We start from the raw sequence: 23,863 nt of genomic DNA on the forward strand, positions 1-23,863 counted from the left end.
CAGGCTCTTAAACACTGATAACTGTGTGAGGTTTTTGCCCTCGGCTTTAACGTCTGTCTTTACCATCCCTAACTGTAAACTGATTGGAGAACTAGGCCAAAAATCATAGAATCATAGAATATCAGGGTTGGAAGGGACCTCAGGAAGTCATCTAGTCCAACCCCCTGCTTAAAGCAGGAGCAATCCCCAATTTCTGCCCCAGATCCCTAAATGACCCCCGCAAGGATTGAGCTCACAACCCTGGGTTTAGCAGGCCAATGCTCAAACCACTGAGCTCTCCCTCCCGCCCCCCAATCCCAAAGCATATTGCGCAGTTAAGATGATCCTGTTAAAAGTTTGGAGCAACTAATTCTGTGCAGTATATTAATATTTATAGACCAGTTTTAATATAAAAGTGCTATAATATTATTTTGGTTATTAGGAAACTATATTTCCTTGAAGTTTGTCTCATAAAGCAGGAGCCCCACTTACTCAGAACTTATTTTAAGACTTGTCTAGAGGGGAAGTTGACAGGCAACTGGTATTCCCCTATAGCTATGTCAGTCTGTGTGTGGACTCTCCATTCCAGAATCAGTGTGACTTTATTCTAGAATAATTATGGAATAAAGTTACTTTTTTTCCAGAATAGGGTGCCCACATGTGGGATTTATACTGGCATAGCTATAAAAGCTCTAAGATATATGAAATTAATAGTCTAATAAATAAGTGCCGATCAATTTCCCTGTACAGATAAGTCCATTAGTAGCTTTGGCTGTGTAACAAGTCAAATGGAAAGTTTACATCTCAGTACCAAATCTAATACTGAAGCACATAATAGCTTATTTTGGAAGGTGAAGAACCTTTTTACTAGCACAGAGTACCAAAGAATGAGAAATGAGAAATGGAAAGATGTTCTAAGTTTTCTAGTCCATCCCCTGGCCACTGTAAAATAATTCCCCATAGTGTTCAGTATTTTCTAGGGCTTTGCTCATTCCATCTCAGAATGACCCAAAAAATTGTTTCTTCACCATGTCCCTTGGAAGTACATACTGTACATCTGATTTATCTTGTATGTTTATGTTAGCTAGCCCCAATTCTTTCATTGAAAACCATATCACAACTTGAATAATTCATCTTACTATGGCAGCAACAACACAAGGCACAGGTGTGTTTCTAATTCACAGCTGGAAGAAACAATTAACAGCATGTGGGATTTATGAATAGGAAAAGCATTTGGATATTTACTGTATTTAATGCCATTAAGGACAGCAACAGAAATATGCTATGATGGTTTTATTCACTGTTTTAGGATACACACAGGAAAATCAATCAAATAATTTGTGGAAGTAAATGGATAATAAAACCTCATGTTGACTAGAACGCGTTAATCACCCTTGCTACTGTTGTTCTAAAACCTGCTTCATTTGTTGCTTGTTCAGACAGCTAATCAAATTATGCAGTACTGAAATCCAGTCCAGTTGCTTCATCAGCAGTTTTTGTAAATCCTACTCTTTGCTACAGCTTTTTCAAATGATTTGTGATCTCACTATGATAGAATTCTTGTCCCTCAAAAATCAGTAGTTTGGATTTAGAAGAAAAAAAAGGAATCAATGCAAAATGAGTTAACATTAGGTGTTCCTATATTTGAAGGTACAAAAATGGGTATGGATAATCCTGATGTTGCTCTAGGTATAAAAATTCTTTATTGTCCAATACTCTTTATGACATTGCAACTCATTTAACAGACTTTTCACTCTGTGAACTTCTAAAACATGTTGATTGGCCCATGCAAATTCTTACTATATAAAGTACTAACCCCTTAGTTAGTAAGTCAAAAGTTGAATTGAAAAATTAGTTTACTGAAATTTTATTTTAAATTTTAACTAAACTTTACACATTACTGAAATTTCTTTATGGTGAGACATATAATCCAAGTCTTTTTGCAGCTTCTGAGATCCTGGGTGTTTTTTTCCGAGGGAAAGGGTAATAGCTTAGTTTGCTGGATATGGGTGTACATTTTGTGGATGAAATCTGTTGGTGTGTCCAAATTGCTGAAGAGACTGACTTCAAAGGAGGCTTCTGGCAGATGCCTGAAATGGAGTTGCTATTCTCTTCAGTGGGACTGTTTAACATACTTGAATTTCCCAGTTCATCGAGTGATACTGTGGAATGTTCACTTGCAGTTAGTGTTTTTTCACTTGGCAGCATGACATTTTCCTTCACAGTCAGTCTCTCATTGTCAAAACTAATCTGTTCATTCTTGCAATGGGCAAGATCACTTGGAACCTTCTGACAATCAGCTTGTAGTAGACGGTGGATTCCCAGGTGTGTACGCCATGGTGAACTGTCTTGTACATTGCCATTGGAAGTTAAGTCCAGTGTGACCTTTCTGACAGGAATGTGTTCTTTAAATTCTTTTGGTTTCCTTATTTTCTTATTTATTAAAATGCCATTGACCATTGATTCCCCAGGAACAGGCTGATTCTCACCTGTGAAGAAAATGCATATTTCTACATTATTACATTGGCAAAAATTAAAGATCCAACTTCCATGCCACAAACTCAACCTTAGGAGCTCTAAGGGGTCAATGTGTCTGCACTTTTTCTCTGTGGCTAATTAGAGTGCAAGTTCCTTTAGTATGTGGGTGCAGAGGGGAAATGTTTCAAAGTCCTGAGTACCCAAGTGGTGCTCCATCAGTCAATCAAATAATAATTGAGACTTATAAAGGAAATACTGATATTAGCATAAAACCCAATAATAAATTAGATTATCTTCAATTTTTAATCATCAATGAGCAAGAATTCCTATGATGAACATGGAATCTCTTCAGCTGAAGATAGATCTGTAGTCACAAAGATACAAACGTTCTATTTGTTTGATGATTTTGATGCAACTATTCATACGAATTAAAAATACCATAACAAACGGACTAGTGTGTGTGTGTGCTTTGCTGCCCCCTTCCGGATTGAATTGGAACTGCACAACTGTGTCATAGGCTTTATATTACCAACCGTGCATTCATCTACATTAGGAAAAAATATATTTTTACCATATGTTAGCTGACAGGTCATAACTATCACATGGTAAACTTCTAGTGTAGACAAGGCAGTTGTAGTTTTAACATGTGTTAGCTGGTCAAGATAAACAGTTTACCTCTGCCAAGGAAATTCCCACCTGTCCATTTAGGGCCAAATTCTGGCCACTTTGTGTCATCTGAGTGGCACAAAACGGCTGAAATGGAAAGAATCTGCCATCTTGTTTTTTTCTCTCATCTATGGATTTCCTTTTTTGCTGTTCCTGGACCCAAAGAAGGGGAGCTGAAAATAAATGCCTTCCACAGTCACCTAATACAGAAACATTGTTTGTTTTAAATCAGGTAGGTGGCAAGAAAGCAGCATTACACATATTGTGGCCTCAAGTTAATGAGACAGCTAGAGCCATTTTCTGCCCTGACTTTACTCCTGCACACCACCAAATTTAATGAGATTGCACAGGGGACAAAGTCACGGAAGAACTTGACAGTGTTTATTTAAAGCAAAATGACGGGGTGTAGCTTCTGAACCAGGGACTGGGAATGAGTTCTCCTAACGTGTCTGCCACTGACTGAGGCCATGGGCCAGTCATTGAACATCAGTGCCTCCGTTTTCTCATTTATAAAATAGAGAATAATATTTATTAGCTAATCTCATGGAGAGGTGTTGTGAGGATCCATTAATAAATATTTGTAAAGCATTATGTAAGTACTACTGTTAGTAACATACAAGATATAAGGAACAGAATTACTGCAAAAGCAAAGGCATTATTAGCATACAGCAATCAAACTACTGAAAACCCATGGTCTGCTATACATTTAAAATGACCTAGGAGTTGAGCCCTTAAAAACATATGGCTCCTACTGACATCTCTACAAGTTCTCATTAAATGTATTTTCAGTTGGTGTAAATGTTTAACGTAGGAGTTGTGCAGTGTGCTTGTCTTATATTACTGTAATGATTAGCAGTAGGTGTGTCTGCTGAAGTAAAGAGTCTGAAGGTTATTCAAATGGAAAATTTGGGGACAGAAGAGTGTAGATTATATTTTGTCAAAAAAGCATCCAAACAGTCATTTAAAATAGATCACAGCACTAGATAGTGCAATGAGACCTTTCAGCCTTGGATTTGAAATCAAAGTAGTGTTGTTGAAAGAGAACAGAATTGTGTTTTTACAAATATTGTAATTGGTTTTCCTTTGGTGTAATGGTCTTTACAATGAAATACTTGAAGGTATGTCAGATCCACCTGTTTCACTGGTAGTACTCAAAACAACAAAACACTATTTTTTTCAAGATACTTCTTTTAAAAGTTCTTCTTTCTGAACATAAACAGAGAGAGGGTGTAAAGTTTTTGCTTTGAAGATACACATGCCATGCCACTTTCCCACATTCAGGATCTGCAGTAGTCCATAGAACTCAGTAGTGATCAGAACTGTGGAGGTTATGCAGTAAGTTATATTAGCAGTTTATTACATACTCTCCAAAGTTCCAAGGTAAGTTCTTTATTTAAATCTTCTTGCACTGAATAGAACTTTTTTTCTATTTAACAAGTGCATATAATGGTTTTATTGCAAGTGTATTTATTGTTTAGGCCTTTTCACTTGCACTTTCATAATAAAGGAACTATGATTGCAGGGTCTTTACATTTTTCAAGGTTTCTGAGTGACATAGGTTAATCACGTTTCACAGGAGCTTTAGAAACTCTCTGAAGAAGCTTTCTATAGGCATATGCTTATTGTATGTGACTGTCTCCTACTGTATACTTTGGGTGCCACTCTCAGACTAATTCCCAGAGTAAGCAACACTTTCATTTCGCAGTCTACGATAAATAATGAATTTATTGGCCTATTCTTCCTCTGAGTGAAGATTTTCAAAGCCAGCCACCTCTTGTTCCTGAATATCAGAAGGAGACTGAAGTGTCACTGTGTGTGTCACGGGAAGGAACAGAAGAAAGTTACATTATCAGATGACTCCCCCACTTACTCACTAGTTGAAAACCTGGGAGAACCAGTAAATCTAGAAGTGTTCTAAAAGTCACCAGATCAGGGCTTGGGCCAACAGAGGTGGGAAGTGACCATCTAGAGCCAAGACTCATCACAGAATGTCTTTCTGCCAGTCCCATCCTGACTAAACCAGGAGGAAGTTTTGGATGATCACAATTACTTTATTATCATGGGAAGAGAGGCAGTCTCAAATATAATCATTGAAATAAAGGCTGGAAGAGACCTTGAGAGGTCATCTAGTCCATACCCCATGCTGAGGCAGGACCAAATAAACCGAGATCATCCCTGACAGGTGTTTGTCCAACTTGTTCTTAAAAACCTCAAATGATGGGGATTGCACAACCTCCCTTGGTAACCTATTCCGGTACTTAATTGCCCTTATAGCTAGAAAGTTTTTCCTAATATCTAACTTAAATCTACCTTCTTGCAGATTAAGCCCATTTCTTCTTGACCTCTTTTCAGTGGACATGGAGAACAACTGATCACTGTCCTCTTTATAACAGCCCTTAACATATTTGAAAACTGTTATCAAGTCCCCAATAAGTCTTCTTTGTTAAGACTAGATATGCCCAGTTTTTTTAACCTTTCCTCATAGGTCAGGTTTTACAAACCTTTTATTATTTTTGTTGCTCTTCTCTGGACTCTCTCCCATTTGTCCACATCTTTCCTAAAATGTGTTGCCCAAAACTGAACATAGTAGTCCAGTTGAGACCTCTCCAGTGCTGAGTAGAGCAGGACAGTTGGGTCTGTTATAGGAGTGGGTAGGTGAGGTTCTGTGGCCTGTGATGTGCAGAGATTAGGATAGATGATCACAATGGTCCCTTCTGGCCTTAAAGTCTATGAGACAATTACCTCTCATGTCTTACATACAACACTCTTGTTAATACACTCCAGAAGGATATTAACCTTTTTGCAACAGCAATACATCATTGGTTTATATTCTATTTGTGATCCACTATAGCCCCCAGATCCTTTGGAGCAATCCTACTGCCAAGCCAGTTATTCTCCATTTTGTGGTTCTGCATTTGATTTGTCCTTCCTTTTTAAGTGAAGTACTTCACACTTATGTGTATTGAATTTATCTTGTTGATTTCAGATCAATTTTCCAATTATTCAAAGTCCTTTTGAATTTTAATCCTGCCCTCCAAAGGGCTAGTAATTTCTCACAGCTTGGTGTCATCTGCAAATTTTATAAGCATACTCTGCTCCATTATCAAAGTCATCAATGAAAATATTAAATAGTACTTATTGACAGACAGACCGCTCTGAGAACCCTCTAGATATGCCCTCCTGCTTTGACAGAATACCATTGATAACTATCCTCTGAGTGCGGTTTTTCAACCAGTTGTGTACCTACATGATAGTAATCTCAGCTAGACATTTCCCTAATTTTCTTATGAGTGTGTCGTGGAACAAATAGGCAGGATCCATACAATTTAGGGATTTATTGGGCAACATAATAAATGTTGTTTATTTTGGGATTTTCAAAGTGTCATAAGGGAGTTAAGTGCCCAACTTCCACTGAACTACAGTGGGATTTGGGAGCCTAACTCTTGTATGCTCCTTTGAAAATCCCACACTTAAACTTCTCCTGGAAATCATCTGATTACCATGGAGATCGCCTGTCGGTGTACTTTGCTGTCGGTGCAAAACACTGCTTGCTAAGTAGGTTGCCTCCTTTTGCTGTGTTTTGGTGGCTGGAATATGTAACCTTATGGAGAGTAGCAGAACCCATCCTCAAGGTAGCAAAGGTGTGGATAATTGTGGCAAGGTCCACATTTGAAAAAGAATGCAGCAATCTTTCCATGCACGGATGGAAATTACTGCTACCTGAATACTCATAAGCAGTTGGGTATTCAATAAGCTCCCCAGTTTGTTAACCTTAAAAACATGGAACCAGAACCTCAGCCCTGCCAAAATCCATGCAGCAAAGGAACTTTAAAGGTGCCTCAAGCAGTAACACTAACCCTCCTAACAGCCCTATATATATGTCAAACAAGAAAGCTTAGTAAGGGTGTGTGCCTCTGTATAGTGTCTAGTACCTGATTGGTGCATCTAGGAACTACTGTAACATAAATATTAAATAAAAGCTTAGTACCCTGCTGGAGAGTGCTCTTAGACAGAAGAAGTTACCCAATGTTACCACCTGGGATCTCTCAGAGAAAAAGGAACAGAGCCACCTGTGTAGCCATCCTCTGTAATATAAATTTGCTGCCCTCTCAAAAGTTATTCCATCAACAGTTTCCTGTGTCTGAATGATTGTGTTTTGGTGTGCTGGCCAAATTTTAACTCATATAATTACAGTCAATTTATTTGCAGTCTTTCTGGAATTTCATTTGGATACAGTGCATTTCATTTCCCCTCCTAGACTGTTTTGTATTGTTGGATAAACTGGTTCTTCTGTATGTATATACTTTTCCTCTTCATGGGGTTAATTAATATTTATGTTTCAATGCCCTTGGATGAAAGGAGATATAGAACTGCATCTATTATATATTATTATTTAATTTATAATTTTTTCAGCACTTCTACATCCAGCCAGAATCCAGAACTGCAGAAAAATGCACAGGAAAATGTAAAGTAAGAAATAGGCTAAATTATTTTGACACACACCAAATTTGGTTTGGACACAGGTTTGGGGCTTATGAGTTCATCAGGTTTATTTTACTCACCTCTGAAATAAACACCAAACTCCGTTAAATCACATTAATTCTATTCATGTTGCAACTATTTAACTAAAGAAACTTAAATTACTTTGTTTAGTTTCATGGCTCTTCCGATCAGCTTAGAAAGAAAAGAGAAGCAAAGCAATATAATATTTGTAAACAGTATTCTAATATAAACTTTAAAAATGTTGCTAATACTGGTTATACCAAAACCCGTCTGATGTGGCAGCTAAGTGTCACATGTCATTTGTTTTCCTGTGGGCTCATATTCAAAATAATATACAGTGAAACCACTTCCACCAGGCACATCTCTGTCTGAAGCTAGCACATTAAAGTTATGCCGGTGATTCCAAGTATAATTTAGCTCATTTTAAACTAAAGCCTAACTTCTGCTAGGCATTTGATTTTTGCTGCTGCCTTGGTTAGTCTTTTAGGACAGGCTTCATGGAACAGGTTAAAACAGGAAGAACAAAAGGTGCAAGATGGTATTGTTAGGTTAACCATATGGAAGCATTAAGGAAAGCAGAAATCTGACAAGAGCTATATGCTGCAAATATTATCGTCAATTAACACTAATTAATTAGTACCTGTGAAAATTAACATTTGTGATATCAAGAATTGCATGCAACTTACATAACACTATCTTAAAATACATAAAATCACCTCAAACAAACATTAAAAAGTGTTTCACTGCTTCCTCTTCTAATATATTTGTTAACCATTAGACTACTTTTCAGTGGAATTAACAAAGAAACAAAGACATCCGCAACATGAAAGCAGTCCACTTTGTGCTTTCCTTGCAAGCTGTGCATAAGCATTCAAAAGTATCTTAAGTTAATGAAGACTTAAAGGAGTTCCCGTTACCCCTCTACATTTGTCAGGTTTGGCCTATGAATCTGAAGCATACCTGTTTTAAACACAATAATGTGTGTTTGCAGCTTTTGCTTCTGTTTTATACAGTCATACTGCTCCTCAAGTAAGCTTACGTCCATCTTGGTTGGCTGCCTGTCACAGTCTGAATCCTGTTGCTCTGCTGTATGAGTCACTGAGAAAATACCACAGATATATTTGTAAGTTTGCACCATCTGTTTCCACAAGGAAGACAATAGGCAGAAGCAAGAGACGTCCTTCATTATGTTTGCAAAGAAGAAAATCAAGTTCGCAACATTTAAAATGTTCCTAAGTGAAGTAATAACTTTTTGGTACGTATAGCAGCTCCTTTCACTGCTTGGTGCATTCAGAGTTGTAGATTTCGATCAACTTGTTTTAAGATACATTCGGTGTGTACTGAACTTCAGAAAACATTTAATGACAAGAACTGTTCAATTGAAGGTAATGTTTACTTAAGGTTGAACAATTGAATCTTTGCCAAAAAACACAGTGAAGTACAAAACACCATTGAACAAAACAGTCAGGTGAACAAAGGATTGGATGATATTGGTTTATGTAGTAATCTTAAATTTTAAAGGAACGCCATCATGTTGATCGGTCATGAAAATAATTCCATCCAGACTTTACATTCAGGATTATTCTATGCATTTTCCACTCAGCCCTCCCAATCTAATTGTTGCATCTTTGCCAAATATCTTTAAAAAGTAGGTAAGATTCACAACGAAGAAACTTGTGCACATCAATCTCCTTTCAGTGTGTGTGCACCTGGGACTGTAAACTGTGAACCATAGGGGCTGCATGCTCCAGTAGATAAGGTATAGGCTTGGGAGTCAAGAGTTGGAAATTCTGGAATCTGGTCTTGGCTCTACCTCATTTAATTTTCCTGCCTTTCAGTTATTCTCTGTGTAAAATGGGGAGAAATTTTACCTGCTCTCCTTTGTAAAACATTCTGAGACCTATGAAACAGCCTTTCCAGGGGAGCAGTGGGGGCAAAACACCTAACTGGCTTCAAGACTGAGCTTGATAAGTTTATGGAGGGGATGGTATGATGAGACTGCCTACAAGGGCATGTAGGTGATGTGCAGCTGCTAGCAGCAAATATCCGGAGATGGGACACTAGATGGGGAGGGCTCTGAGTTACTACAGAGAATTTTTTCCCAGGTATCTGGCTGGTGGGTCTTGCCCACATTCTCAGGATCTAACTGATTGCCATAGTTGGGGTTAGGAAGGAATTTTCCCTTGGGTCAGATTGGGAGAGACTGGGGTTTTTTCACCTTCCTCTGCAGCATGGGGCCTGGCTCACTTGCAGGTTTAAACTAGTGTAAATGGTGGATTCTCTGTAACTTGAAGTCTTTAAATCGTGATTTGAGGACTTCAGTAACTCAGCCAGAGGTTAGGAGTCTATTACAGGAGTGGGTGGGTGAGCTTCTGTGGCCTGCAATGTGCAGGAGGTCAGACTAGATGATCATGATGGTCCCTTCTGACCTTAAAGTTTATGAGTCTATTGATGAAATGTGTTAGAAGTGTGAAGTATTAGTAAGGCTTTTGCACAGTTCCCACATGACATTCTTATAAGCAAACTAGGAAAATGTGGTCTAGATGAAATTACTATAAAGTGGGTGCACAATTGGTTGAAAGACTATACTGAAAGAGTAGTTATTAAAGGTTCACTGTCAAACAGGGAGGACATATCTTGTGGGGTCCCACATGGGTCCTTCCAAGGGCTGATACTATACCTAGGGTCCTTTCTAGGGCTGGTACTATTTTCATTAATGACTTGGATTATGGAATGGAGAGTATCCTTCTAAAATCTGTGGATGATACCAAGTTGGGAGGGTTTGCAATCACTTTATAGGACAGGATTAAAATTCAAAATGACTATGAAACATTAGAGATTTGGTCTGAATTCAACAAATGAAGTTCAGTAAAGATAAGTGCAAAGTACTTCACTCAGGAAGCACAAATACAAAATGGGAATAATTGGCTAAGTGGTAGTACTGCTGAAAAGGGTGTAGGATTTATAGTGGATCACAAATTGAACATGAGCCAGCAATGTGATGCAATTGCAGAAATCCTAATATTTTAGTGTGTCTTAACAGGAGCGTTGTATGTAAGACACGGGAGGTAACTGTCCCACTCTCCTCAGCACTGGTGAGGCCTCTGCTGGAGTAATGTGTTGAGTTCTGGGCAACACACTTTAGGAAAGATGTGGACAAATTGCAGAGAGTCAAGGGAAGAGCAACAAAAATAATAAAAGGTTTAGAAAACCTGACCTATGAGGAAAGGTTAAAAAAACTGGGCATATCTAGTCTTAAGAAAAGAAGACTGATTGGAGATATGATAACAGTCTTCAAATATGTTAAGAGCTGTTATAAAGAGGACAGTGAACAATTGTTCTCCATGTCCACTGAAGAGAGGTCAAGAAGCAATGGGCTTAATCTGCAGGAATGTAGATTTAGGTTAGATATTAAGAAAAACTTTCTGTTAGGGTACTTAAGTTTTGGGAAAGGATTCCAAGGGAAGCTGTGGAATACCCATCTGTCAAGGTTCCTTCCCCACTCTGAACTCTAGGGTACAGATGTGGGGACCTGCATGAAAGACCCCCTAAGCTTATTCTTACCAGCTTAGGTTAAAAACTTCCTCAAGGTACAGACTTTCCCTTGTCCTTGAACCCTATGCTGTCACCACCAAGCATATTAAACAAAGAACAGGAAAAGAGCCCACTTGGAGATGTCTTCCCCCCCAAAAATATCCCCCCCCCCAAGCCCTACACGCTGTTTCCTGAGGAAGGCTCGATAAAAATCCTCACCAATTTGCATAGGTGAACACAGACCCAAACCCTTGGATCTTAAGAATAATGAAAAAGTAATCAGGGTCTTAAAAGAAGAATTTTAATTAAAGAAAAAGTAAAAGAATCACCTCTATAAAATCAGGATGGTAAATACCTTACAGGGTAATCAGATTCAAAACATAGAGAATCCCTCTAGGCAAAACCTTAAGTTACAAAAAGACACAAAAACAGGAGTATACATTCCATTCAGCACAGCTTATATACCAGCCATTTAAACAAAAGAAAATCTAACACATTTCTAGCTAGATTGCTTACTAACTTTTTACAGGAGTTCTGAAGAGCATTCCTAATCTGCTCCCAGCAAAAGCATCACACAGACAGACAGACCCTTTGTTCCCCCCGCTCCAGCTTTGAAAGTAACTTGTCTCCTCATTGGTCATTTTGGTCAGGTGCCAGTGAGGTTATCCTAGCTTCTTAACCCTTTACAGGTGAAAGGGTTTTGCCTCTGGCCAGGAGGGATATTATAGTTCTGTATACAGAAAGGTGGTTACCCTTCCCTTTATATTTATGACACCATCACTGGAGGTTTTTAAGAATGGGTTGGAGAAACACCTGTCAGGGATGGTTAAGTTTACTTGGTCGTACCTGAGCACAGGGGTCTGGACTCCATCACTTCTCGAGGTCCCTTCCAGCACTACATTTCTATGATTCTATGTTTTCTGTTATTGTGAGTCTTATAAAAAGTTATTTCCTTTGGTATCCCAGCCCTCGCAAAGACCTTCATGAGCTCGTTTACTACCGTAGGTGCACAGTGGGACGGCTTCGGGATACCATGTGGCTTACTCTACTATCACCAGTATATAACAGAATCCCAATGCATTCTTCTCAAAGGTCCCAATAAATACACCCCTACCCATTTGAAGGGTACACCCACCACCGGGAGTGGAATCAGGGGGGCCTTAGACCTCCCTTTGGGTCTTGCCAACTGGCATTCAGGACACGAGGCATAGAAATTGTGCACTTCTTGGTGGATGTCCAGCCAGAAGAACCTACATGCCACCCTCTCCAGCAGCTTTTCTCTCCCCAAGTGCCTGGCACACAGCACCGAGTGGGCTAGGTGTAGTAGCCTAGGTGTAGTAGCCTTTTTTGGTACCTGCAGTTGGTGCCATTTTTCCTGGGATTGGGTGTCTCTCATCACTCAGTATAGCCATTCATTGCAGAGCTTGAAGTGTGGCCACTGCTTTGCCTATTGGGTTTTATCCTCTTCCCCCTCCAGGACAGCTACCTGCTCCCAAGTGCAGCTCAGAGTCTTTTCCTCCCTTTGTTCCTGCATGAAGTCTTCCTCTAAAGGTAGCCAATCATGGCTTGCTTCCTTGGATGTCCTCGGACTAGTGGGCTGTTGGGCCAGTGTTCCTGGCTGGCCTGAGCGACCCCTGCCAGGACCTTTCACCTTGTCCTGTCCCATAAGACCCCTCGTTCTTGGGTTTGGGTCGACCTCTGCCGGGGTTCTTTGTTCCACTGCTGTAGGAGTTCTCCAAACTATCTCCAGTCTCGTCCCAATATTACTGGGTAGGGCAGGGTGGTCACTAAGCTGACTCAGCAAATCTGTGTGGCCCTCTACTTTAAGTTGCACTTTTGTCATATGAGGTAGGACTGCATATCCCTGTGGATATGTTAGAGTTAGATAGGGGCCCCTGGCTTGTCAGGGAACTCCACCAGGCTTGTCTGGACGATGGTCTAACTACATCCAGAGTCCACCAGGCCCGTCACTGTGATGCCATTGACATGTACTGGCAGCAGCATATTAGTTGTGCCCCATTTCTGGCCTTGGGTATCTGCCGTCCATGCTTGCCCATAATTGCAGTTCATAAAGGGGTGCTCCTGCCTGAAATGCCCCTCCTGTCCACACTCAAAGAAATTGCCCTTTGGGGTCAGTATTATTTGGTCCACCTCTGGGGCAGTGGGTCCTCCTTGTGGGGCGTATCCCCCTCTTCAAGGGCCCCGATCCCGCCCCCATTCCACCTTTGTGGTGAGGTTGCTCCCTGCATCCGGGGGCACCCCAAAGGGTAACAGCCAGTTTAGCTGTCCTTGGTCTTCCCTCCTTGCCCGGCCCTCATTAGGGGTCAGAGTCTTGTTTCCAGGAGTCCCTGCCCTTGGCATTAGTGAGGCTGGACCCTCTGTGGACACATAATTTTCCATTAGGATCATGGTCTCTGCCAGTGTTGACAGCCAATGGTGCTTTACCCACTCCTTCACCTTGGTTGGGAGAATCTGGGTGAATTGTTCTAGCATGATCATTTCCACCATCTGTGTCACGTCTGTTTTTATGGATCTAACCAGCGCCAACACTGGTTCTTCAATTGTTGGCCCACCACCTGGAGCAGGGTTCCAGGCAGTTACTGTCTTTGCAAAACCTCTGGCGGAACGTCTTGGGGTTGATATCTAGGTAGTCGAGTATGGCTTTTTTACCTGGGTGTAGTCTAGTGCTTCAGGGATGGGAACGTCTTGTCAGAGTCTTGTCACGTCTTGTTGACCTCTGTGACAAAAAGGCCTGGGGCAGCTTGGTGCTTCAGCAGCTTCTCGGCAGGAGCCTACAACACAAAACTGCTCCCCTGCTCCGTCCAACCGGACTAAGCTGAGCTGCTCCCGTTTGATCTCAGTCTGTACTGTGAGCATGCCCAGCACAGGTGTCTGGGTGGGCCTTTCTGGGCACAGAGTTGCTTCTTAACCCTTTCTTCACCAGTGTGGGGTTTGTACACTGCATCACACACGTGACGTTGACAGTTTGTGTTCCAACTGTTATAAAGCTTTAATTTTTTGAATCTCTATGTCTACTGTGATTAAATAATTATTGTCTGACCCCATATAGTCAGTTTCCCCCATAATTTCCCACAGTTGTGAAAATTTAAATTGATTAAATATAAAAAATGTTTAAAACTCATAATTTTGCTCAACTGGGAAAATTAAAATAAATAAAAATTAAAAATAAATATCAATATTATCTGTCAAAATTATATTTAAAAAAAATCGAATTCTGCCAAGCCTCATCATTCTCTAGGGATCCTCAGCACACTTGTGACACGCAGGCCTGCTCCCTGCCTAATCTGCCATACTGTCTATCTTACATTACCAAGAGGATGATAAGACAAAACAGCTGCTGATCAGGAGATGTGGATCCTTCCTGTAGGTAAGCTCCCTGCTACTGACACTGGAAGAGAGCATATGACTCATAAGAGTTGTCACATGGATCACACCTTTGGTACGCTAATTTGATAATCTGTCTCCAAGAATGACTGGTACCTGATGCTTTGGAGGAAAGTGAGCTCCTCCTCCCATAATGCACTTGGCCGATTTTGCAATGCTGCTCTGAGTTGTGGGGGAAACCGGTATCCTTCTCCACACCCTCAGGCTATCCGTTTATACAATGAAGCATGAGATTTGATTGACCTAATAGTTTTAGCTGGCATTAGATACAAACATTATTAATGGTCATAAAGTTACCCAGCCCTTTCTAAAATCCAAACACCAGTATTTGACTCATTGACCACCTGTGAACGTGTATTGCACAACTTGACTATATGCTGCATAAACAATAGCCTTGACAGCATCCCTTGAAAGTTAAATTTAGGTTCTACTCTAACAGATGTGCATCTACCTATTAAATAAAAAGGCATTTAAAGTATATTAAAGTCTATATGAGGCAATAATGTCTGGTAGCAGTAACTTTACAGTCTAAATAGAAAAACACAAATAAGGAAGAGACATAGAGGCACAGTGACTTAGTGCTCAAAGTCACACAGTAGGTCAGTAGCCGAACTGGGAACAGAAACCAACTTTCCTGACTTTCAGTCTTGTGTGCTATCCACTGGAACATGCTGCTCTAAAGTAAACTAATGACTAGGGGGTCTGATTAAAATTCCAGAGGTAGGAATATAGATTATTTTTGGAAACACTAATATGCAACTAGAGTGTGATCCATGAAACAAGCTACAGGTCTAACCTAGAGAAGTTAATACAGCAAATGGATTTAATTGTGCTTCTGATGTTCAGTAAACTGATACAATTAATCCTTTGAAATGGAACACCTGCAGCTTCTGTTCCCACCAAAGTTCAATATGAGCGAGTAACAATAGAAGGATTTGCTTTGTACTCATGCCTCACTTATGTATTAATGGTAAAAAGAAAAATCTGTTTTCTCACTGACATACAGACACTACTGGAATTGCTTATCTTTGGTCAGAAAGGCAGGATACATGCTCCTTTCTGGCATTGTCACCATTTGTGCTTTGTAAATCAGCTAGCAGGTGACACTTCTGAGAGAAGAGCAGCTAATACCCTCCTTGTAGGTCTAATTCTGATAATTTCTTTAGATCCACTCTGAATTCCCATCATTGTGTTCTCCCTGAAGAATGCAGGAGGTGGCACTATGGGACTGGTGTGGCTGGTCTGGGTTTTTTTTGTCTTAATGTTAGAAACTTACAGGCCCAGGATTTGGCCCATATATTGCAAGGACCATCTTTTTGTTCTGTGTTTGTACAGCACCTAGCACAGGGGCAAACCTTTTGGCCCGAGGGCCACATCTGGGTATGGAAATTTTATGGCAGGCCATGAATGCTCATGAAATTGGGGGTTGGGATGCAGGGGGGGTGAGGGCTCCGGCTGGGATTGCGGGCTCTGGGATAGGGGTGGGGATGAAGGGTTGGGGGTGCAGGAGGGTGCTCTGGGCTGGGACTGAGGGGTTCGGAGGGCAGGAAGGGGATCAGGGCTGGGGCAGGGGGTTGGAGTATGGGAGGGGGGTCAGTGGTGCAAGATCTGGGTCAAGCAGCTCCCACAAGCAGTGGCTCCTACACGGCGGCATGGCCAGGCGGCTCTGCATGTTGCCATGTCCACAGGCACAACCCCTGCAGCTCCCATTGACCGTGGTTCCCAGCCAATGGGAGCTGCAGGAGTGGTGCTTGGGGCGGGGGCAGCATGCGGAGCTCCCTGGCTGCCCCTATGCGTAGGAGCTGGAGGGGGGACATGCCTTTGCTTCTGGGAGCTGCGCAGCGTGGGGCAAGTCCTCGACTCCACTCCCTGGCAGGAGCTTGAGGGCCGGATTAAAACGCCTGGAGGGCTGGATGCGGCCCCTGGGCCGTAGTTTGCCCACCCCTGACCTAGCATAATGGAATCCTGGTCCAAGGTCCTGTGGTAATACAAATAATAAATAGTAATAAATAATATTAATAACAAGCACAAAAACCATTTCTTTGCACTGGTACACATATTTTTGCACATATGTAGGCTTTGAGACATTATTACTTAGTAGAGTATCTGTGCAAGCTTGTCTCAATTAACAAACTGTCAAAATGTCTGATCTGAGTGACAATTTGATTATGGATTGAAATCTGAAGTGCAATATTCTCTTTAAAGTCTGTTTTACATCACACGGCAGAAGCAATTTTTCATTTCCTAGAGGTAAAAAATTGTGGGGTGCTTCAAAATGCAAAGGCACTGGCTTTTGCCAGAGGTAGACATTTACTTTCCTTGACCTTGTTTGCAGAGCCTCTCATCAGGAGAATCTACGTAATTTTATCTAGTAAAAATAATTTGCTATCTAAAAGTCCATTCATTGATTAATTGAATTTTTCTGGGAATCTCTAGGCAATAATTATTGTTGATTTAACAGAAGAAAAAAACAATGTTCCTAATGGTTAATTACATCTGTGTTTGTCACCTGTATCATTATATTTGTCTGCAGATCTGGCACAAAATGATGTTTAGACTCAATGATACGCATGATTGTACAGTGGCGTACATGGTTATTTGCATTGTTTATATGGGTAGTGTTGGACGTATACTCCACATAGTTCGATTGGGGTACAGAGATAGGTTCCAAATATCTTGCAATTTTTTAATTAGCATTAGGAAGCAAAATCAAGGGTATTATCATAATCCTCTGCCTTCCTATAATTTTCCTTTTTATACAACCTTGAAAGGTTAAAAGCAGACTATTACATCAAAAGATAAACACATGCTAGAGGACTCAAATAAAGGTAAAACACACAAAGAGAAGAAAGAAACAGGATGTCTACTGTAGTCTGATTAATTGTACACATTTTGGGTTCCAGAAAATATTGGCAGTCAATAGTAATTGCTTACTTCCTTTTTCATGAGATATTTGATAAGAGTATGCAGATTTCAAATACATCTTTAACTCTGAGACCTAGTTAAGGCATGATAGTTACTAGGGATTTAGCAATGGTTAGAACACAAGGCTGGCCTTCAGGACTCCTGATTCTACTTCAGCTGGCCCCACTTGGGGATCACAGCACCTGTGCTGCGAGTTTCCAGAATCTTCCAATGGGGCCACTCATACCTTCCCCCACCTCCTCTCATAAAGAATTTGAGGATATGTAAGGGGAAGTGACCTCAACCATCCTTCAGTTCCTTCTAAGTGTGAAGGTGTGATGGGGTCCCCGGGGTACAACCTGGAACTGTAGGACCACTGTGCTCCCTTAACTCTTCAGCCTGGGTTGTCTCGCACAATACCGTGCCAGTGACAAACAGCGAAACCCCACCAGGAGTTGTGATCACTCAGCCATTCGCATGTGGAGCCCCACGCCCAGCTAAATTGCATGAATGCTCCCTGAGCCTCTCATGTATCACAGAGAGAGAGGCACCAGCCAGTCATCCTAGCTCCCAGCCTTTCACCCCGTCTTACACTGCTCAAGACACCCTTGGACAGTGGAAGCTCATTAATTAGTTTGCCACTTCTTCAAAGGAAAGTGAACACACACCAGCCTTTGTAATCTGAGCTGAGATCCCACAAGCACTTCAACTAAAACTACACCGTTTTAGGTGCAGTAACTCCTCCCTTAACATCGTCTCGGTTAATGTTGTTACCTTGCTGATTAATTAGAGAACATGCTTGTTTAAAGTTGTGCAATGCTCCCTTATAATGTTGTTTGTCAGCTCCCTGCTTTGTCCACTGCTTGCAGGAAGAACAGCCCGTTGGAGCTAGCTGGTGGGGGATTGGAACTAGGGTAGACCGGCAACCCCCATTCAACTCCCCGCTCCCCCAAATTCCTTGTATGGCAGCTGCCAAGCAGGCTATCAATTGCAGGGCAGTTCAGCTGTTCCTCCCCCCACTGCCGTGTGCTGTTCCTGTCCTCTGCCTTGGAGCTGCTGCTGGGAGTCTCCTGCTTACTATGTAGAGGGAAGAGGGGTGCTGATGTCAGGGTGTTCCCCTCCCCCCGCTTCTGTACCTTATCTCCACAGAGCAGCAGGGAGGACAGGACAGGGCTCAGGACAGAGGGAGCTTGCTGGCAGCAGCTGCTGTCTCAACTTGCTGATATACTTAAAAAGGCAATGTACTTAGAGTGAGGTCAGCGTACTTAAAGGGGCAATGCGCATCTCACATCCATCCACCGTGTGTCTCTGTCTGTCTCACACCCACCCACCGTGTGTGTCTGTCTCTCACTCTCTGCCATGCTGTGTCTCCTCCCTCCTTTCGTGCTGCTTTGTAGAGTGTTTCCTACATTAACAACACTGTGTTAACCCTTCAGGGCTCAGCCAAGTGCTAGTTCATCATTTAGCAGTAGGCATTCCCTGGGAAATATCCCATGCTTTTACTCCATCACCTCAACCAAGCTTCACAATCATCATTGCTGTGTACAGTATTAAATTGTTTGTTTAAAACTTATACTGAAATGTATATATAAATAATTTTTAAAAAGGCTTTTGTCTGAACCTAACCCCTCCCCGCCCCCTATTTACATTAATTCTTATGGGGAAATTGGATTAGCTTAACATCGTTTCACTCAAAGTAGCATTTTTCAGGAACATAACTACAATGTTAAGCGAGGAGTTACTGTAAATAAAACAGATTTATTAACTATAGAAAGATAGATTTTAAGTGACTATAAGTGGTAGGCAGAAAAGGTCAGAGGTAGTTGTTAAAGAAAATAAAAGGTAAGCACAGAGTCTAAATCGTAAACCTTATTAGACTAGGCAGTATTTGGATTTAGCAGTTTTTTTCACCCCACTGGATGTTGCAGGTATGTTATTGCTCTTAATACACTGGCTTTCCCTTTAAGCCTGGGACCAGTTTCCTCAGTTCAAGTCTTTGTCTTCCCATGGTTATTGTTGCTTCCAGAGTAGGTGGTGGGTAAAGGTAAAAGAATGATACCACTGTCCCCTATTTTATATCCTCAGTCCATGTGCCTGGAAAACACTAACCCAGACATGTCCTGGTGGGCTTTGCTGTGTCACATAGCTGAGCAATCCCCCACTGTGTTTTGCTTGTCCATCCCTCTTACAGCATTGTAAATCCTTTGTTTACAACTCCCCTGCTGATTAATGGTTGCTTAATACCTTCCTGGGTCCTGGGAGTGGATTACCTCCTTTGTTGTCACTGGTGAACTAACAGTAGAGACTATCAAACTTACAACATATTTTAGTGACAAAATCTGATGACTTCATACCAGGGGTGAAAGTAACTTAAATGGACTTACCAGTACTCAGGGTGGCCGGGCTCCTGGGCAAGGTGTGGGGGATGGCTCTGGGCCCCTGGAAGGAGTGGGCCCTCAGGCAGAAGGGGCGGGACTGGGGCCAGATGCACTTATCTGCCTCAGTTTCCCCATCTGCAAAATAGTGAGGATAACACATACTGCTCAGAGATGTTGAGTTTAATGTATTGTTTGTAAAATGCTTTGAGATCGTTGCATGAAATGTGATATGGAAGTGCAAAGCTTTGCTATTATTCACATCAGATGGTTGAATAGGAATGAGTTTGTCTTTGATAGCTTTTAATCAATACAAATACATTTATCTTCAAGTGGAGTTTGATAAAAATAAAGTGTAGAGTGAGAGATCTGGTTAATCTGTTGTTAACAATAGTTAATCTTAGTTCTATTTTTATCTAGATCACAGCTTTATTTTGCTGAGCTATTGTCCTCTGAGCATAAGGACGCAAATTAGGTCAGTTTTCACAACAAGGACAAATGTGTCAGATGTAGAAAGCAGCCTTAAAAAAACTTGCTGTCTGAAACCAGTTAGGGCACTCTTCTCCCAAGATCTTGTTAAGTGCCAAGGTGGTGATAATGGGTAAAGTCAATATGGGCAGAGAAAGTGCCTGTGGAGGTGTTCCAAAAAAACTCTTAAAGGGTTGGAAAAATTCACCAGTCTCAAATACCCATCCTTCCTTTCCCTTTTGCACAGAAACCTCATGAGGAATTTGCACAGGACTTCATATAAAAGTGTTGGGATTTATAAAATTGAAGGTTAAAAAAAGAAGTTCATGGAGTCCTGGTCTATGACTAGGCCTCTTAAGTACCACAGTAATACACATAATAATAAAAATAAAATAATAAAAAACATCAATAGAAATTCTTGTATCATTTCTGATACCATTGACCCTTTTGCCTATGGATTAAACTAACATGATTAAAATGAGAAAAAAGTGTTGTTTTGACAAAAAGCTAAATGGCTTCTTCATTGCATGCTCTTAATTATATAGCCATCTGTGTGTATTTCAATGTGTTAATCAGTTGAAACCCTATTTTTCTAAATAAAAAAAGACATTGACTATAACACACTAGGGTCCCAATTTAACTTCCACTGAAGTCAACAGAAAATTTCCCATTGACTTAAGTGGGAGCTGGATGAGACCGCTGGGATTTTTTCTGTGTTCATATATGCTAATTTTACACTCTCTGTTCCATTGACTTCAGTTGGGTTACTCAACAACAGTGTGGTCATCAGCACTAGTTTGGTTTTGGCAGCTTTTTGATATGGACATATTATGAGGATGGAAAACCAATGGACTATGAAGCATATTTGCCATGGACTGCTATTACAAGGCCAGCAATTAAAGTGTCACAAAAAGCTTTGGTGGTGTGATAATATCATCAATGATGAACATACACTGAATATCCAGCCAGACCACCTTAATGACCTAGCTAGACATTGAACATGGCAGTGCTCAATCTGTAAGGATGATATGTCTCTTTGGGATTTGCCATGATGATGATAATGATGATGGATGAAAGGTTCACATATACTGAAATAAAAAAAGGAGTACTTGTGGAACCTTAGAGACTAACAAATTGATTTGAGCATAAGCTTTCGTGAGCTACAGCTCACTTCATCGGATGCATTCAGTGGAAAATACAGTGGGGAGATTTATATGCATAGAGAACACGAAACAATGGGTGTTACCATACACACTGTAACAAGAGAGTGATCACTTAAGGTGAGCTATTACCAGCAGGAGAGCGGGGTGGGGGCAAAAAACCTTTCGTAGTGATAATCAAGGTGGGCCATTTCCAGAAGTTGACAAGAATGTTTGAGGAACAGTGCGGGGTGGGGCAGGGGAATAAATATGGGGAAATAGTTTTACTTTGTGTAATGACACATCCACTCCCAGTCTTTATTCAAGCCTAAGTTAATTGTATCCAGTTTGCAAATTAACTCCAATTCAGCAGTCTCTCGTTGGAGTCTGTTTTTGAAGTTTTTTTGTTGAAGAATTGACACTTTTAGGTCTGTAATCGAGCGACCAAAGAGATTGACGTGTTCTCCAACTGGTTTTTGAATGTTATAATTCTTGACGTGGAGATAGGCCCCAGAGCAGCAGCAGTAACATTTTGTACTGTCCTTTAGGGCAAATTCCCCTCTCACTCAACAGGGCTTGGTAGAACAAGGCTGCATGAATCTCCTGTTTCACTACTGGTGAATCTGGCCCATATAACTTTCTTTAATACTCCCTACAGCAGCTTCATTCCATTACCTTTTATCCAGACCTTGTTGCCAAAAGAATGTAAGCAGGGTCTGAATGAGCTCTTCCCTGACATCTAGGGATGAGCTGCAGGAGAAGACTTCAGGAACTGACACCATTTGCATAAGACATGCCTAGTTGCACAACATGATGGACCTGCTTTGCCCAAATGATCACTTTTGACTGGTGTTGGATTGCAAGTCACTTTGTTACTGGGGGGCAGGGGTAATAAAGTGTTGTTACCTTTGTTGTGTGAATAATGGGCAGCAGAATGGTGTTTGTCATGCCATGATTGAGGGACTCACCCTCAACTGAACTGCACTCACTAGACTGAAGGCAGGAGTGCCAAAGGCCGGGGAGATGAGAGGGTTGGGATAGCTGTTTTTACCTGGTGGTGTGGGCTCTGCCTAAGGGTCCTAGACATCATTTGATCCTCCCCCTCTCCAGTGTGTAATGGAAGAGCTGATTAAGACTCAGTTGACAGTCGTTTGGTGCAGATCAATAGAGCTGAAATCACTAATAAGTAGGTCTTAGTATTAGACCTACTATGGGACAGTATCTCTGATGAAAGAGACTGCCCAGCCTGTGCTAGCAGTGAGGCTTCCCCCACTAACAGCTGCAGTCACTGAGAGCTGAAAGCTGTGTTAAGTGGTGGGACCTCAAGACATCCCTGAGCAGACAGCAGTGGAGCGGTGAGTGGATGGCATGGTACAAGAGATTTTTCAGCTGCTCTGTTCTGTGCAAGGAATAAGAATGCTGCACTGCCATCACTAGCTGAAGCAGGGAGAGATTGAAATTAAACTTGTTTAAAATAATTAAAAAATAGAGTGGTGATAGTGAATCATAGTGTTAGGGTATACTTAGATATGGATAGTTGTTTATAATTATAGAGGTTTAATAATTAATATATTTTAGATGCTTTTAGATGGTTATGGCTGATAACAAGATGGCGGTGGCAAGCAGTCAGAGTCAGAGAAATCCAAAATTGAGGTCTGGGAGAGATTTGGCCAATAGTAAGTAAGCAAGCTGAGGTGAAATAGAGGTCACTCCAAAACCCTGAAGGGAGGGGTCAGTGAAGCATAACACAGGTCTTCAATCAGGTCTGGCTCCTAAGGCACAGGTCTTCAGTCAGATCCAGCTTTGATTGACAGAGGGCTTAAATCTGATTGGTGGGAATGCTCAGGATTGTAAAAATAATCAATCAGAATATGCCGAAATCTGTATATAAGGCAGAGAGCTGACAGGCTTTAGTCCAGTGGTGGGCAACCTGCAGCTCAGGTGCCACAGGTCTCATTGACTGTCCACAGGCACGGCCGCCTGCAGCTCCCAGTGGCCATGGTTCGCCATTCCTGGCCCATGGCAGCTGCGAGAAGCGGCGTGGGCCGCAGGGACGTGCTGTCTGCCGTTTTCTGTAGCTCCTATTGGCCGGGAATGGCGAACCACGGCCACTGGGAGCTGCAGGCGGCCGTGCCTGTGGACAGTCAATGTAAAAACTGTCTTGCGGCCTGCCAGTGGATTAGCGGTCGCAGGTTGCCCACCACTGCTTTAGTCAGTCCTGGTGTGAGTGAGAGGGAGCAGATGCAGGAGGGAAGAAAACATCTAAAAGAGCAAAATCACTAAAGAAGAAAGGAACAGAACAATGGACAGCAGAATATAAATAAAACAGAAGGACCTTTTCAGAGGAAAAGAAGACTATGGGAAAAGTAAGCACAGTGATTTTGATAATGAATTGAATGAATGGGTGTGTTT

At 41.4% G+C, this 23,863-nt stretch overlaps 1 protein-coding gene across 1 annotated transcript in view; it reads right to left on the reverse strand.

Moving 5' to 3' along the window:
• Positions 1-1,257: 1,257 nt before the first annotated feature.
• Positions 1,258-23,863, reverse strand: part of C2H9orf152 (chromosome 2 C9orf152 homolog) — a 29,602-nt gene continuing 6,996 nt past the window's right edge. The window contains exons 2-4 of the mRNA XM_048837542.2: positions 19,854-19,982; positions 8,587-8,724; positions 1,258-2,468 (exon numbers count right to left, since the gene is read on the reverse strand). Of these exons, the coding sequence (XP_048693499.1) occupies positions 1,891-2,468; positions 8,587-8,671 (663 nt within the window). The 5' untranslated portion in view covers positions 8,672-8,724; positions 19,854-19,982 and the 3' untranslated portion in view covers positions 1,258-1,890. The remainder of the gene's footprint in view (positions 2,469-8,586; positions 8,725-19,853; positions 19,983-23,863) is intronic.

The sequence above is a fragment of the Caretta caretta genome, chromosome 2, assembly GCF_965140235.1.
Source record: "Caretta caretta isolate rCarCar2 chromosome 2, rCarCar1.hap1, whole genome shotgun sequence".
NCBI classification, from domain to species: Eukaryota; Metazoa; Chordata; order Testudines; family Cheloniidae; genus Caretta; species Caretta caretta.